The following is an 18,145-nucleotide window of genomic DNA, read 5'->3' as shown; positions in this document are numbered from 1 at the left end:
ATAGTACTTCCTAGCAATGGGACCAAAAGTGGTCCCATTAAAGTAGATGTTCCGAAGTACCGAACAAAACAAAACAAACGTCCAAAACAGTTCCCGCTACGTCATCTCTGCCCGCCTCACGTCAGGGCCAATAGACTGGTGTAGCTTTACTGCTGAACGGGGTGTAGCGCGGATCAATTGCAAGGCTGAAAACTTCAGCCGGCTAAGCCAAACCCCAGCACGCCATCGTGCTCCACCCGCGCCCCGCCCCGCCCCGCCGCGCCCCGCCCCGCCCCGCCGCGCCCCGCCCCGCCCCGCCGCGCCGGGCCGCGCCGCATTAGCGCGGGTCACGGGAGTGCGCACGCGCAGCATCCGGTTCTTCTTCCTCCTCTCTCCGATGACTCAGCTTAGATCCGGTACCGCCTTGAAGGCGGGGCTGGATCCTAGCTGCGGCCAATGGCGCACGGGGTGAGGGTTGAAGGGTGGAAGGTGCTCCTAGCCGCTTGTGCTGGTTCCTTTCAGCAACTGTGCTGGGTTACCTGGTCGTCATGGAGGCAGTCTTGACTGAGGAGCTTGATGAGGAGGAGCAGCTGGTGAGAAGGCATCGCAAAGAGAAGAAGGAGTTGCAAGGTGACGGGGGAATGGGAACCTAGAAGTCGCCAGGACCCAGGGAAGGGTGCGTGGCGGGTCGCTTCTGGGAAATCTTGAGGGGTTTCTGATCTGGATCCTCCTAGGCGTCTCCAAAGTAGCCAGTGGTCTCTTCCCTACCGCCTTTCCAAGGTCCCTTAATCCCCCAAACCTTCAGAAGCTTCCTCTTCTCCGGTCCGCCGCGTTCCCCCTACCCCGCGCCACCGCCCGGGTGTGGGTTTCTGAAAACACCGGGAAGCCACCGTCTTGGACCCAGACCCCCTTTCCTGTCTCCCCTTCCTGTTCCTGCCCGACTTGCTGACACTTGCCCTACTCGGTGCGTTTTGAAATATCTCACCTAAATTTTGAGGACTCGGAAGGGGTACTTGAAAGATTTAAAAATTTACGTTTTTTTTTTTAAGTTTTTCCTCCTCCCACACCAAACAAACTCACGGTTATGTTAATAAAATTTTTCTTTTTTTTTTTTTTTGAGGGGGTGTCTTAGCTTCATCTGGACCCTTCTCTGTAACTATCTGTTGTGTAATTTCTCTTCTTGCTTTCATAATTACTTTTTCTATACCCTTCTCCGTTTACCATCCCCTTATTGTTACTATTTCATATTTCTTCTTAATCCCTGGGTTTATGACTTAATGGTTTTGGTGGCTTTTCAGCCAAAATTCAAGGTATGAAGAATGCTGTCCCCAAGAATGACAAAAAGAGGAGGAAGCAACTTACTGAAGATGTTGCTAAGTTAGAAGCAGAAATGGAACAGAAACATAAAGAGGAGCTGGAGCAATTGAAGCTGACTTCTAAGGAGAGTAAAGTAGGTGAAGTAATGTTTCTCTTTGTCTACCTTTGAAAGCAACTGCCACTTCTACTACACTATTATATAAAATCATAAAATCGGAGGGAAAGAAGTCACTTAGTCACGCTCATGCCATCACCTTTCATTGATATTTTTCCGACCAGGTTTATATGGTAGTGTGTTTTTAAAGGAAGGCCAGCAAAGAAAAGTCCCCTATCTTAACTATTGCCCCAAAGATGAACAGATTGATAAAATGGACTAAAGGAAGCTTTACCAAATGAAAGTTGGAAGACCAGTCTCCTAGTCTCAGAATTGCCATTAAATAGGATTGTAACCTGGGCAAATTTACTTAATCTTGAGCATAAGTTCTTCACATATCATATGATACAAATACTACTGCTGTTTAAGCACAGATTTTTTTTAAGAAATGGGATAACAAATGTGAAATCATTTTTTAAGTTAAAAGTGCTTTATGAACAAGTTGTAATAAATGGAAATTTACTAATGTTTCTTGGGTAGATTGTAGCATGTTAACTGTCATCATTTTAGCTAATATTTATTTCATCATTGTACCCATACACAATGTGTTGTATGCCACACACTTCGTTTAACATATTACATTAATTTTCTCATAATTCTCATAATAACACACTATGAAGTATTACCTCTGAAGTAAGTGTAGATAATCCCATTTTTCAAATGGGAAACAGACTCAGAGAGATTTAAAACTTTGTTCTAAATTTATAACAGCCATTGAGTACCAAAGCCTGAATTCAAAATGAGAGCTGTCTTACTCCAGAATGTGAATACTGAAATCTGTTATAATTTTATCTAGAGTGGTAGCTTATTGCATGGGTTTTAGATACCAAAGATGATAGACTACATAACCTCATTCTCATTATTGATAGTTAGAAAGTTCTTATGTCTATGCAAAATTTTATCTACCATAAATAAATTTTATTTTATTTGGTTCATTTTTGGTCTGCTGTTGACAGGGAAAACAGCTTGTCTGTACTGATTTACAGTTATTAAACATAGTTTTATTTTCTTTAACTTTTTTTTCAAGAGCCTGGCTTTCCGTGCCTTTTATTTCCAAGTAACAAGGCATGATGCTCTAGGTGTTTGTGTTTTACAATCATGGTATTCCTAATTGTCTCCCTATCTTTTCTATTAGTGAGGTAGTTTTGTTTCCTCTCTCAGGCCTTTCAATTTTGAGATTTCTTTCCTAGGTTTCCAAGGACAAAAATGTTTAATTGTTAAGCTACATATTGTCCAACTGTTAAAATACAAACTCTCATTTTACTTGATCTTCTTTTTCTTAAACTGAAGCCTGTTTTCTTTCTGAATGTCACCTGAATTCTTTTGTCACTGCCTTCTCTTTTTTTTTTCCAGATGCTTTTTTGTATCTCGCCTATTGTCAGTATGGCAGTTTGTAAAATTAGCACATTCCTCTGAAAAATATAAGAATCCCAATTTCACTAAAGTTGATAAACATTCTTTGAAGTCTTAATCTGATTTTGATATTTTGATCATTTGGTCCATAGCCTTAGGGACTGCTGACTCTGGTATTAGAGGTCTTGATATGTTTCATGTATGTGTCATACTAAAAACTAGCTTAACTTATACTTGTGGTAATAAAATACTAGCTACTAATCCTGATAGTTGTAAGTCTAGCATTTTGTTCTTTAGCAAACACATGACAGCCATTTGGTGATTAAGATTAGTTGTAATGGGCTTCCCTGGTGGCACAGTGGTTGAGAATCTGCCTGCCAATGCAGGGGACACGGGTTCGAGCCCTGGTCTGGGAAGATCGCACATGCCGCGGAGCAACTGGGCCCATTGAGCCACAATTACTGAGCCTGCATGTCTGGAGCCTGTGCTCCGCAACAAGAGAGGCCGCCATAGTGAGAGGCCCGCGCACCGCGATGAAGAGTGGCCCCCGCTTGCCGCAACTGGAGAAAGCCCTCGCATAGAAACGAAGACCCAACACAGACATAAAAAAAATAAATTAAAAAAAAAAGTAATAAAAAAAAAAGATTAGTTGTAATATCTTAACAATAATTATAAATTAAATTTTCTACCTATAAGTTTTTCAGTTTGTAGATGGGAAAGGATAGAAAAATCTCAACTGCCTACCAGGGTCAAGAAGCAGTGCTCATCAGGTTCTGGCTAATTAAGATAGAGAAAGGCCTTTGCCACCACATTTGAGGTTATGAAAGTAGTAATGACAGAACCTTACATATTCTATAAGTATAACATTTAGAGAAGGGAAGGGTGGAATGCTGAATGAGTTGTGGCCCTTACAGGAAGTATTTAGATGAATGGAGTAGGCATTCTAAGAAAGAAGGAAACCATGCAGGAATGAGCATTGTCTTTGAAGAGCTGTAAGGAAAGTTCTTGGGAATCTGACAATTCTCCCTTAAATACAGAGAAAGTAGACAGAACCATGTCTCGTTTAGTATTGTATCTAGTGCTGTTATTCAAATTTGAATTGTGGGATGACACATATTTGTGACTTTCGATAATAATTTAATAATCTAATACTTTGAATAATAACTTAAAGGTATTTTTCATTAACTTTTTAATGTTTTTTGTTTCCCTCAGATAGATTCTGTTGCTGTCAATATTTCAAACTTGGTTCTTGAGAATCAGCCGTTTCGGATATCAAAAGCACAAAAGAGACGGGTATGAAAGTCACCTAGTATTTGTTAGCACTGTGTGTGTAATACTATCTTAGGTGTTGTATTGGAAGTGAATAGAAAAAAAATGGAGTTCCTTGCCAGAGGACCTGAACTAACATTTATTAGGCTTTAGATTATATGAAATCTCATTTAGTCCTGACAGTAATCCTGTGAAGTAGGATTTCTTATCCCCAGTTTCTAGAGAAGAAAATAGCCCTGAGGCAGTATAAAATAACATGTCCAATTTGCAGTTCTCATAGGAGGGTGGGGCTAGGAAAGGGGGTGTGCGAAGGATATTTTTTACAAATATATTATTCTAGACTTAATAATTCAGAATTTGAAGAGTGTGAGCCCAGGTGATACTGATGTACAGCTTTGGTTAAAAACTTTGGTATTAAGTGGTAAAATAAGAATTTGAATCTAGAAGTTAAGCAAGATATATAGGTGTACAAAATATCAGAATTATGTAGTTATATATGTATTGGTTAGTTGTGATGAAAATTCAGAGAAGGAAAAACTCATTGTGCTAAGTGTTAAATAGTTGGTATTTAAGGAAATATAGTTATTTAGTTAGGATATTTAAAGTCAGTGAAACAGCATGCACAAAAACAAATATGGGAATGAAAAGAGCTGTAGGGAAACTGATTTATTGGACGTAATAAGTTTATGATATCAAAATTATGGGCGTGAGATTAGATAGGTAAGGGCTTTTCACTATGAAAAAGAACAAGGGGTTTAAATCCAATCTTTCTTTCCCAAATATTGTTTTATTAACACTTGATGTTTTCTAGGATTTAAATGTTTAAACTAGCTTTGCATCTTGTAATTTAGTAGTACATAATTTAATAGAGCATGGAATTTGCTGTCAGTCAGATGGAGGTTTTAATCCCATTGTGGTGGCTTTGGGTAAGATTCTTAACCTTTTTAAGCCTCAGTTTCACATGTATAAAATGGGGGAAAATAATACCTACTTCATAGAGTTATTGTGAATATTAAATAATTTACTGTTTCCAAAGCCCTAAAACAAGGCCTGGAGAACTACTGGATCAACAAATGATAGTATTGTTCACTGTGTTAAGTACTGCATAGTACACCTCTTAAGAAATTCAACCTAAGACAAGTTTTTTTGTTTGTTTGCTTGAAAGTTGCTTAAGTTGCAAATTGTCAAACATTTCTCATACTATTGTAAAATTTTGTTTTTGAGTAATTATTATAATTGTGAATTTCATAGACTGATGAAATTTAGGTTTCATGGTATTTTGGAGGTTATTTAGTTCACCAAATCTCTACTTATGATACGTATTCTGTTATAGCCTTATTATTGTCATCTATCTTCTATAGATGAAAAGTGAAGGGCAGAAGTTTTGCTTGGCAGAAACATAACAAAATATTTGTTGGATTTGCCTCTACTTAGTAATTGCTATATCTTAGAGTAGCAACTATTTAATTCTGGAAAACATGACACAACTCTTTCCTGTCTTTATCAACACTTGTTCACCCTACCTGGTCCCTTAGGCAACAAAACAAACTAATTCCCTTACCTTTCTCAAACATTTTGTTACTTTTTTCCTAAAATATTGCATAGCTGAAATGCATACCTTTTCCAGCTATACCCTCAAAAAATGTAGTATCTTTTATAGTCAGCTGCTTGGCAACATTTCTCTGCTGAGTCAACACTTGGCAGAGAAAACACCCTATAAGTAATGCCCAAAGTTTCTTATTGCTTTGTTATATTAATAGGATTTTGGGACAGAAAACACTGAAAGTTTATAGTATTTAAGAAAATGGAACCTGAAGACAGGGTAGATAATTGGGTATTAGACTTATGCCGAACCACTTTTTTTTTTCCCCAGAGGCACCAAGGAATAAAAAGTCAATTAACTAATGATGTCATCTTTGGGAGAGATACAACTGTCTGGTAGAAAAACATGACAAAACTTTATGAAGATTTATCATTGGAATATTGTAGAGCAAATCCCGTATTTTCAATCTAGAAAAGCATAGGGAGTATTTTATTTACTTCAAAGGACTTCAGTGAAAACTTACTGGTATGGTGGAAAGAGCCCAAAGTAGAACTTAGAAGAACTGGGTTCCAAAAATAGGAAATTTGAGAGCAGGAATGAGATCTAGTTCAATTTCTTTATTTTATAAATGAGAAAGCTGAGGCCCAGGTTGTCTCAGTGGCATGCTGAAAGTTTAATACAACCCCTGCACTAGTACCCAGCTCTTAAGATTTCTCTTCAGAGTTGTTTTTGCTGTATTACTATACTATTACTACATGACTCTAGTTTTACTGACAATGTATTTATGATTTATGTGCTATTTTCATCGTACATACATTTTCATTAGAATTTATTGGTGCCATTCTACCTCCAGGACTAGGGTTGTAGAAAGGAAAGTGCCTCATGCCACTGGAAAACTCTGCCTGGTTGGGCAAACAATCCAGTGTGTTTCCTACCTAGTGCCCTGAAAAGGAAATACAATTGCTTTGTAATATTGAAGCAGAGCATGAGGGAAAAAGTGAAATGATTGGATTGGTATTTTAGAGGCTTAAATTAAGGTTTTACAGAGAGTATAAAGTTCCAGTTTTCCAGTAACTAGTACATGACGTCATTAACTCCAGCTCCCATCTACTCCAACTTTTATTCTGATTCAGGTGCCTGGATAGAAGGAGCTCTCTGTGTTGTCCTTGGTCCCTGCTCTGCTTCTAACCAGCTGTATGGCCTTTGGAAATCTTTCTGCGTGCTGTTTCCTCAGAAGAGGAAAATGAGGGGTTTTGGATTAGATGATATTCAAGGTGCTTATCCTTCCTCTCCCCTCTGAAAATGTTTTTTATAGTCTTTTAAAAAGTAATAGTGCCATCTTGTGTTTTAAGATTTTATGCCACTGTGATCCGCAGTTGTAGGTATGCAGTGAAATAAATTGTTTCATGGTATTTCTGGCATGGTTGGAGTTGGGAAGAAAAAGCAAATAGATTTATGTTTTATTAAGAAGATAATACTGCTTTTGATTCAGGTAACTTAGACATCACTTTAGGTTTATCTGGCATGGCACATAACAGGCATGTAGTAGAAGCAGGTGGCATTAAGTGAAATTGAAATTTGCCTTTCCATTCGCATCTTCTGTCCTAAGGAAAGGTTAGAGCTGGGGACATAAAAATCTTTACCTTCTCCTTCTTTTTCTTGGTTTATCTAAATCCTTCACTGTAGTTTGCTACCAATATCAAGATTTATATTGATAGAATGTAGTTTAACTATTTTTATTCTCTTAAATTGAAAAGCACTTGCTCCCAGTATACAAGTAAAACATACCATAGAGAGTTAGAAAGATGTTCACACACACACATGCAGGCACACACACAAAGCAGAATAAAACTTATTTTGTAATCCTACCATCCAGAGAAAAGCACTGTAAATATTTTGTGTATCTCCTTCTAGTGTTGTTGTTTTTTAAACTATGTATGCATAGACTTAATATATATTAACTATATACCATCTTTTTTGCCCCCCAACCTCATCTCTTGACACTTTTCTCTGGTACTCTACTCTAGCTATGTGAACTGTGTTCAGCTACGGAACATATAGTGCTTTCTGTCTTTTGATCCTTGCTATTCCAAGTGTGAGGAGTTTTTTCTCTTTTTTCCCAACCTTCCCATTCTACTTCTTATCCACCCTTCATGTCACAAATCTCTCATTACCCTCTCCCCATTCCATTATAACATTTGAATAAGGAAAGCAAGTTGCAGAGTGTAATGTATGATGGGACTTTTGTTAAAATACTGTTTTCTGTACATTTTCTATGAGTACATCTGTATTTATTAAAATACATAGAAAAAAATCTAGAAGGATACACATCAGAACTCTAGAGCAGGCACTGGGATTGGCAGGGGAACTTTAGATTATCTGTAATATTTTAACTTTTTTATAAAGAAGAATGCTTTTATCTGTTACTTTAGTTAAATGTGCGTGTGTTTGTATGTACACATTTTTTTTTTAAAGCTGGATAAATAGAGCTCCTATACCCTTCTAAAGACCTTAGCCAGTTAATGCCTCACTGGTGAGCTGGTGATTTAGCACATTAAGACCTCACTGGTGGAGTGAGGATAAGTTAAAAAGTTTGGATTAGCTTGGACTTATGTATGACAATGATGTTGCTTTAAGCCCTAGGACAACTCAGTCCTAAGATAGTACTTTGAAATCGGTAAGTAAAGTTTTTAGATACTTGGCATGTAGTTATTAAATAGACTTCAAAGAAAAATTTGAGGGCTTTCTTTGTCCTAGTACAGAGCTAGGTGCTGTACACACAGATGAGAAATAATATTTGCCTTTAAAGGAGTTCACAATATAGAAAATTCTACAAGTGATGAGATCATCAATATGATAGTGCTTGTGGGAGAAGGGAGAAAAATGTTTTTGAGAATCTTATATTTCATCCCCATAATAAATGTAAATTAGTCCCAATTATTAGGAATTAACTTTCCTACACTGTCCTCTTCATAGGACAAAAAAGCTGCACTGGAAAAGGAGCGGGAAGAAAGGATAGCTGAAGCTGAAATTGAAAACTTAACTGGAGCTAGACATGTAGAAAGTGAAAAACTTGCTCAAATATTGGCAGCTAGACAGTTGGAAATTAAACAGATTCCATCTGATGGCCACTGTATGTATAGAGCCATTGAAGATCAACTGAAAGAACAGGACTGCAGTCTGACTGTAGCTGCCTTAAGATGTCAGACTGCTGACTATATGCAAAGCCACGTGGAAGACTTTCTGCCATTTTTAACAAATGCTAATACAGGAGATATGTATACTTCAGGTAATTTATTTTTCTTTACTATGTTTTGTCATGGTTGTGGTGGTTGTTAAATAAAATGCTTCCTGGAACTGATAATAAAAATAACCTGAATGGTCCTTATGGGGGAAAATATCTCAACATTTAGGCAAAATTATTTTCTATAACTTTAATAGATACTAGCACATTTTGGTTTATTAAGATCTTTTAAGTACTTAACTATTTTGTAGTTAAAATATATTAATCTTTTATATAAGATAGGAATAGGATCCATCATTACTATTTTTAAAAGTGTGTTAATAAGTTCTATTTCACAAAGTTAAGCTTTGACTAGTCTCTGGAAGTATAGGGCCTGAAAACCACCAGTATAGAATGATTAGGAAAACTAATTCCTCCTTTTATCCTGTAGTTTGGGAGATTTAATTTTATTCTCAATAAGCCATAATATTCAGGCAAAATTTGACTTTGCAAAACCAAAAACAAATGAGTTAATAACCTGCCTTATTATTCTCTATAATACCTTATGATAGTTGGGAAGGTAAAAAAATGTACAACTAGCAAATAAAGGAGAGAGCAAGTGAAAATCTGAAAAAGTTTCTTAAAGAGAAAGGGAAGTAAGGGAGAAAGTTAGTCCTTGAGATAAGACAGCAGGTGTGTCAGTATCCACTGGAAGCAAGTCATATGGCCAGGATGTATTGAAGAGGGAGGGGATGGTTAAGGTTGACTTGTTTAATGGAGTCCCCCAACTGCTAGTTGTAGGGAAGTGGAGAGGAGGTGGCAACTCAGCATGGTGAATCAGAGAAAAAGACAAAAGACTTAATTACCTTCATTCCTTTAGACAATATTTATTGAAGGCCACAGTGTGCCAAGAACTACTCTAGGCACTGTTCTGAGCACTGGATATGAGACAGTGAATGAGACAGATACACGGGACATATTTTCTTCTAGATGCCCATAATTCTTTCCCCTTCCTCTAAACAGGAAGTTAGAGGTGTTAGTTTCCCATTTTAACTTTCTGTATAAAAGTGTGTATGCTCAAGATATGCCATTAAACTCTGAAATTAGGTCTTTTATGTCCTCTCAGGACTGATCTAGGAAGACCTTTCTTTGTCTAGAACTGATACTGATACAAATAAATTAAACGTTTCTAAAATATGTGAAGGCACTATTTGATGCTATCACTGGGAAAGGAGTTTCATCTCATTTTACTTTTACTCTGATTCTCTTCTCACATTTCTTACAGGGTCTTATAGTGAACCTGATATTATAAAGGATGCATTTTTTAGTCTTTCAGCATATACTTTCAGATGCAGATTTGGACTTTAAAACGTGAATATGGTGGCAATTTTGGGGTCATTGCTTGGGTCAAGAGAGAGGTAGGCTTGTAATGTAGTTGAGGTCCCTGGGCCTTAGGCTGAGGGAGAGAAGCAGAGATGAATTGCTTTGCTCTTCGATGGAAAGTTTGAGTGAATTAAGTTTGGATTGGGAAGTGGATTAAATTCTGGAGAATATAGGTAGAGAAGGAGGAAGTTCATAACTTGGGCAGTTTCATCAGAAATTGTGGGAGGTATAAAAGGGATCTAACATGAGTTCTAAAAATTATTAAGTGCTATATTCTGATCTATTTTCTACAGAAGAGTTTAGAAAGTACTGTGATGATATCATAAACACCGCTGCATGGGGAGGTCAGCTTGAGGTAAGTTTGTTATTATTCATAGTGGCATTGTTAAATTATTTTTAAAAATCCCTTCTGTAGTTTTCAGACATATTTTTCAGATGATCCAAATTTCCCTTTCAAGATTCCTTTTCTTTATATATTTCCTGTTTCTCTACTGATGAAGCATTGAAAAAGGGAGTTAATATTCTTAGGCCTTTAATTTAAGTATGTACCTTTGGGAACTGAAGCACTATTTCATTTTAAATAGCCCAGTGTTTGGTCAGTGTGTTGGTGAGGCTTGTGTTGCATCTGCGTATTTCCATTTGTGATATTGCTACTGGCCATATATTTGAATTTTTGGACCTATGAAACTGAAGAGTTTACGCAAGTACAGTAAAATTTACCCAAGTGGCTCAACTGATGAAAATCACTATTGGAAAAGTAACATCTCTTACATCAGAAATAGAAAACAATATTTTAATGTGAGAATACACGTCAAATCCTCCCACAATACATCAATTATAATTGTGTCTTGAGTTCCTAGTTGATACTGACTGACTTGAAAGCAGTATTTGATGCATTAAAATTCACTTGTAAGAAAACAATATATTTAGTCCCTTGTAGGGAGTTAATCATGATTTTTTTAAGCTCTAATTATTTATCTTACTGTTAACTTTGTTTCATTAAAGCAAAATAAAACACCTAAGTGGTCCAAGTGGTGATGACATAGCCTGGGGTATTAGAAGTCAGGGAGTAAGAGGGAAAGACTTGGGGCTAGGTCGTGGTTTTTCCTTGTACTTCTCAGTTTTGTGACTTTGGGGGAGTCAGCCAACCTCCTGAGCTCCATTTTCCTTATTGAATGGGGATAATAAAACCCCTATATGTACATGGTAGGCCATTTGTGGATATTAAATAAGGCAAAGAGTATATGCATAGAAGTTTGTAAGCTAAAGTGCCAGATAGATGAATCTAGCAATATAATTAATATTATTGTGTAATTATGATTAGTCATCTTAAATAGTTTGTGGCTCTATTTCACTTCAAGAACTATGTTGTTTGGAGATATGACATAATTGCTTCTTCGAAGTCTTTTTCTTAGCAGTGCTATATTTGTACCTCTTCTGAGCCACCAGAGGGAACTGTGTCCACTTGTTTTGTATGCCTCTCCTGGGTCTCTGAAACTCGGGAAGGTTAGCTTTGTGACTGCATTAGGAGTAATTAAAGATGCTTGAACTTTTTAATAAGAATCTCAAATTAATTTGAGTTCTAGAGACCTAAGTGACTCTTTTTAAATTGAGAAAAACCTTTTAAAACATCTTTTGAAGGACATTTTCTCATAAATTGTTTGTGAATTCATTTGAACTAAGAGTTGCTGTTTTCACAATGGGGTAAATTTAAATTATTAAAGAGAAATTCTTTGTATGATTTCTGAAGACTTAGATGGGATGTTAAGATTTCCAGAGCTTGTTTTGCACCCTCCATTCCATGCTAGCTTTTAAAAAATGTTATTTTAGGTATAAGAAAAAAGTGCCTCAAAGGAATATTTTACGAGATGGAACATGGGATTAAATTTGCTACTGTGTAGCACAGAACCTTTTCCATATTCTTGAATTAATTTCTTACCTTTGTTTAAAATTTCCTAAAAGGTCCATGTTCTGTTATAATGGGACAAATAAACAGATCAGGGCATTATGACTGAAAACTGTTAAATGATTAATTTGTTTATGAACTTGAGCTCTAGAGTCAGACTTCTCAGTTCAGTTGCAAGTCATTTTGTTTCCTTGTGCTTGACTTCTCTTAACCTTTCTCTACCTGTAATTATAGTCTTTAAAATGTATAACAATAGTACCTATCATGTAAGGTTATTGTGAGGATTGAATGAATTAATACACATAAAGCACTTAGAGTGCTTGGTTAAAGTAAGTCTAAAAAAATGTTACTACCAGTATTCATTATTAACTATTATTCACCCAACTTTAAGCTCTAATTTTATATCATGTGGCATGAACTTAAAATTGTATGTTAATCAGTTGGAAATTCCATGAAAGGATAGTACAGTTCATAACCTAACTCATTCTACTCATGCCTTGAAAATCATAGAGCAGTTCTCAACATTAGTACAATAGAGTCATCTGAAAAGCTTTTAAAAAAATAAACCTCCTATTCTTTCCTGCTTCCTCTGTCCTTCCCCCAGCCCCTCTCAATTGTAATTGATTTGATCTGGTGCCTGAGTAATGGTATTTTTAAAAATCCTTTATTATGGAAATTTTCAAGGCATATTCAAAAGTAGAGAGACTAGTATAATGAACTCAATTTACTCATCCCCTTCATTAACTATGGCATAGATATTTCCAAAAAGCTGTTGTACATCCAGGACTTGAAACGTATGCATTTGATTTAGTAAACATTATATTTATTTGATTTTTAACAAATATGTATTAAGTGCCCACTATGTGCCGGGCTCTTGGTGTACACTAAGGAACAAGAGTAGATCCCTGCTCTGACTGGTTGCCGTATTCATGCATAAATTCAGTAGTTTATGATTTGAATAAGATTTACCTCTTTATTTCCCTTACTAATATATACATATTTGTTTGTTTGTCTGTTTTTTTGGTTTTACATTTTCTCTTTTATAGCTAAGAGCCCTGTCTCACATTTTACGAACACCAATAGAGATAATACAGGCAGATTCTCCTCCACTTGTAGTTGGTGAAGAATATCCAAAAAACCCATTAATACTCGTGTAAGTACCTAGAAATTCCTACTGTTAATATTTTTCATGATTAAGACAAAAAGGATTATGAAAAAATTTTAGGTTATATATGTTGATTAATCAAAACAAATCCATCTTCAGCAGCATTAATTCTGCTTATTTTATGTAAAAGGCAATTACAGAATTAGAAAGCATTGTCAAAATATGTGATTTAGATAATTGTTTAAACCTCTAGTGATTTAATCTTGTATATGAGTTAAGAATAAAGTCATTTCTAAAGGTTACAAAATTTTAGGATTAGTTCTCATGTTGTTCTGGTTTGACATTAATAATGCTAAAAGTTTCAACAGGTGTAAAAGCTGAAATACATTCATGTTGCCTGATTGTTTATTCCTTAGAGACTTTTTTCTTCATATTGTAAAAACATGTTACATAATTGAGAGTTCTCTGAAACATAGCATGGAGAGTTTGCCATTGGCTTTAGTGTTCATTAGCTAAGCCTACTAAGGTAGTCATTAATGGCTTGGGTTTAGGTAATAATTTAAGCTTGTTGAGCACTCAGCATCTCAGTTTTTCCTTTTTCACTCCAATGATTGTGTTTTACCTGACAAACTCAGCAGACAGAGTTATTGAACCAGATCTTACTGACTGCTGATGCTTTTCAAATGGTGTTGAACTTTTAAGTAATGAAGTCTATTGAATGATACCCTGTGAAGTGATTAATTCAAAGTACTTGGTTTTATATACATAATAAACATTTATATACAGTGAATTGAATTACTTTTATCTAAATTACTTATTTCTCCTTTTTTTATTTCAGTTATATGAGACATGCATATGGCTTAGGAGAACACTACAATTCTGTTAAACGGTTGGTGAACACAGCTAGTGAAAATTGCAGCTAGTCTATAAAATGTTGCTGTTATGTTTTAGTACAGTGTGCTGACCTGAGTATTAATACCAAGTGTTGGATTGTTCTAAATGTTTCCGAAATAAAACAACTACCTTAAATCAGTTTTATGGCAAAGCTACTAACAGGTTTTTTAAAAATGTGTCAAAGATAAACTTTCACCAATGTCCCCTTAGTGGTGTTTTAAAAACACTTGTAAGTCCCTTGTGGAGAACATCATTTATAGACCAAGATGGTACCCTGTTTGCTGATATTTTTATTAAATATAGAATCCTGAACATTCTGAACATTCTGTTCTGTGTTGAAATAATTAAAATTCTTTTTTTCTCCCTATTACTGAAAGCTTTCAGTAACCGTGTCAGTGTAATTTTTCTTGAAGAAGTGAAATGACTCAGTCTTTTTGACATTGCAATAATGTGGTGATGGTGATAGCAAATTTAATGAATGCTTATAAATGAACGTGATTGCAGTAACTTTGGTGTTGATGGGATTAATGCTGTGACACTTTTTATATAACCCCATCAAAGTGCAGCTAAGAAGCTTGCTTTAATAAAGAATTTAAAAATATTTATTCAGATGGGAATCAGTTGTTATGTTTTAAGAAATGAGACAAATTCATAGGTCAATATGTTTCCAATCAGATTTAAACCTCTAAAGAAGTACAGATGTCTTTTATTTGTATATAACTTAAAAAGACTCAGCAGATTATTGCCTTTCTAATTCATTTGTTATTCCTTTCTGTTTCTTAACTTCAGAATGGTTGTACCATCATTTCTTGAGTATCTTCTTAACTATAAATTTTTATATTCTTTGTTGTGTTTTCTCCATCACTACTCAGCTACTTTGCTTTCCTTGCAGTCTTTTCCACTAAGAAATAGTTTTTAGTCTCTCTTATTCTTTAACTTGTGCAAATTGAAGGGGTAGCAATATAAAAGGGTCCAAGGCCAAATTTACTTCAAATTCTTCCTCTTTTACAATTTGTCTTACAAGATCTCTCCCTTTGCTTCATTCTCTAGGATTAGAGAATGCCTTTGTTAACTTGTTATTTTGTTAGCCTTATTAATGTCACCTTTCCTCAAATATTTGAGAATATTTGTCTCAAGTATTTGGGCATTTTTTATGTGGCTGAAAGCCACTGTTGAGCCAACACTGTATAATAAAATCAGTACAATACTTTTCAGTTGAATGATTTGTCTAGCTCAGATTTTAGGTTACTTGTAACAATATTCTAAGAAGATAGTACCCATATGTACAAATGTGTCTGATAATTTGTTATGTAAGGGGGTATTATAAAAATGAGATCTTTCTGGTTTGATCTGTTTTTCTCAAATAAGAAAATAACTAGTAAGATTTTGCATCAAGTTTATAAAATTTGAATTTTTTCTCCATGAATGCAACTAATTTTTATAAGTAAATATTGGGTTTTATAATATTAAAAACAGGGTATCAGAATCACATGCCCAGCAGGTGACTGTGTGGGAACCTGGCAGGAGCTGTTGTGGTCATCTAGAGCAAATAAGTACTACATGAAGGTATTCAACTGCCAAAGATTAAAACCATTCTGCCTGCCAAACAAAATATATTCTGAAGGTTGCTTGTTTTGTAATCCTTGATCTGAATTTTTTTGGGGGTCTGAAATTTATAAAAGAATAAAATTGTAAAATACTAAGCAGCTTGGCTTTATTTTGAAGTAATCTGTTACTTTAAAAGAGAAGCATTAAGAAGTAATAAAACAAGATACAAAGAAATCTAGTTATTATAAATTCCATCTATATTTAAAGTATTCTAAAATAACTTATTGGTAGCTATTTTTTTCTAGCAGGATGAGTAGAATTTTCTTGATTGTAGGTATATTTTTTAATTTTTATTATTTTTTATTTTTTAAATGACCAATATGGTAATGAACAGGATTTGTATGGTCAGCTTCTCTTCTTTCTTAAAACTTGAGATAAAAATTATTTTAGCTGTAACCTAAAGACTAAAATTAAAGTCTTTAAAAAATGGCAGATGTTAATAGCAGCATATACTAATTTAATTTGCTGTATGATGCTGGTCTCTTAGGGAAGTTTGAAAGTTTGTTGTCTTTTGTCCTAACTCAGAAAAGTATATGTTAGAGTTCTGGAATATGTCTTTAGCCAAGAATTTTATCCACTTAAATATGTTTTCTAACTTATATAAAGCAAAAAAAGAGTGTGTGTAACTATAGTGAGCAATAAAATTTTGTTCATATTATCTGATGTTTGCTAAAAGAAAAATAAAAGATGAATGATTAAATCAACATTTGTTCAAATTGTTATTTTTTAATAATTTTAGAATTTAGAAGTAGAGAAAACTTTTGTTTTAGAATTTTATTCAGCCTTTATTTTGTCCTCATATATAATTGAAAGTAATAGTCACAGATTCTAATATTTATAACATTTATATTATTTTATTATTTTAAAATAATGAAAGGCAAATTAATTAGAAAAATATCTAAAACTCTTGGGTGTTAAAGAAGAAAAGAAAAATGAATAAACATTTGTGTGTAAGAATATGAAGCAGTAAGAAGGAAATCTGTGCAAATTAGTGCTGCCACGTATTTGTCAATACATTGTCTTGGTATAGTTTGTCATGAACTAGCTGAAGGACAGTTTTTTTCTGAAAATTTAGTTTGTAATTTCATACTGTTTTTACTTTTACTGAACAAATGAGAGAGAGATGTTTCTTCATGTCTGTGTGTTTTTACATACATTGATTCTTCTAAGTCTTGTTTGAAATATATCTTTCTCTATCTTATGGAAAAAGTAGAACTCACAGGGTTTCTAATTCATTTTTTAAAGTAAGTTTTAGAAACATCAGTTCTTGTTCTTTACCCCATCTTGTTCCCTCCTGTAAGGCCTTTGGACTGACATTCGGAGTTGGGTGCAACCTGCTTCACCTAGCTTACTGTCCTGGTCTCAGCTTAAATAGCACCGACCTAGGTAAGCTCCCCAGAGTTCTCCTACCTGGGCTGGGTTAGGTACCCCACTTGATGCATGTTGCTTTCTAGTAACTATACACTTATAATTAGTTATTTACATTTAGTTGTTTATTATTATTATTGTTGTTATTATTTCCCCTTAGTCTTTAAGTGCTTAGAAACAAGGACTTGCTGATTACTATTAAAATATCTAGCACATTGCTTGGCCTATATATTAATTGCTTAATGTTTGTTGATAGTTGTAAGATCAGCTGAGAGGATAGGATATGACTGAGGAGTTTCATTAGGCTAATGGGCCGTTAGGAATAGAACAAGATAGTGGCTTAGAATTCTGCTTGCTCACAGAAGGGCTGAGAATTCTGCTTGCTCACAGAAGGGCTGCTTTCTAATTTATATTACCCTTGGATGAATTCTTAAGTCTTCTGGTTAGTTGAAAGGAAGAATGGAACCCAAGAGAGCTTTCTTTTTTCTTAACTTCTGATAGTGTGTTACAGTTAATTTACCTTCATGTGTCAATTAGGACAATTTGATTTTAATGAATCTAAAAAATATAATGGTCCTCTAAAATAAGTATACAGACCAAAAAAAAAAAAAAGAAAAGAAAACCTTGGTTAATATGCTGACCAGGAAGAAGTTTACAGTTGTCTTATTTCAGTGTAATCAGGATGACTAGTATACCTTACTGAAACAAATTACTGCCTTTGTACAAGCCTGCTGAATTTATTATTTTTCTGAACAGGAATGACTTACAATCTTTCTCCTGATTTTGCTTAAAATACCAACCCCTGCCTTCTGTAAGGACTAAATAAGTCCACTTATATAAAGAATTTAGTACACTGCCTGACACAGTAAATTCTCAGTAAAGGTAGTTATGTTTTCTTTTGTACACCTTCACATAGACATTTAAATCAAGATCTTCACCTTTTGTTAAATCTAAAGTGTGCAAGCACTACTCTTGGAACTGATAGAAGGTGCTAACATACGCCTGTTGCACCAAGGACTTGTCTCCCTGCTGTGTGTTAGGTT

At 35.0% G+C, this 18,145-nt stretch overlaps 1 protein-coding gene across 2 annotated transcripts; it reads left to right on the top strand.

Annotated features, from left to right (window-relative positions):
- Positions 1-414: 414 nt before the first annotated feature.
- Positions 415-16,438, top strand: OTUD6B (OTU deubiquitinase 6B). 2 transcript variants are annotated; one of them, XM_036830611.1, is made up of 8 exons: positions 415-609; positions 1,278-1,429; positions 4,016-4,096; positions 8,592-8,904; positions 10,515-10,576; positions 13,174-13,280; positions 14,071-14,121; positions 15,603-16,438. In XM_036830611.1, the coding sequence occupies exons 1-8, from the start codon at positions 528-530 to the stop codon at positions 15,688-15,690; spliced, it is 936 nt and encodes a 311-aa protein (XP_036686506.1). In that variant the 5' UTR covers positions 415-527; the 3' UTR covers positions 15,691-16,438. The 2 variants fall into 2 exon arrangements, with proteins under 2 accessions (XP_036686506.1, XP_036686505.1); XM_036830610.1 differs by having other exon boundaries at positions 454-609; positions 14,071-16,438.
- The last annotated feature ends 1,707 nt before the right edge of the window (positions 16,439-18,145 follow it).

The sequence above is a fragment of the Balaenoptera musculus genome, chromosome 17, assembly GCF_009873245.2.
Source record: "Balaenoptera musculus isolate JJ_BM4_2016_0621 chromosome 17, mBalMus1.pri.v3, whole genome shotgun sequence".
NCBI lineage: Eukaryota > Metazoa > Chordata > Mammalia > Artiodactyla > Balaenopteridae > Balaenoptera > Balaenoptera musculus.
This window is presented reverse-complemented; position numbering and strand designations above follow the sequence as displayed.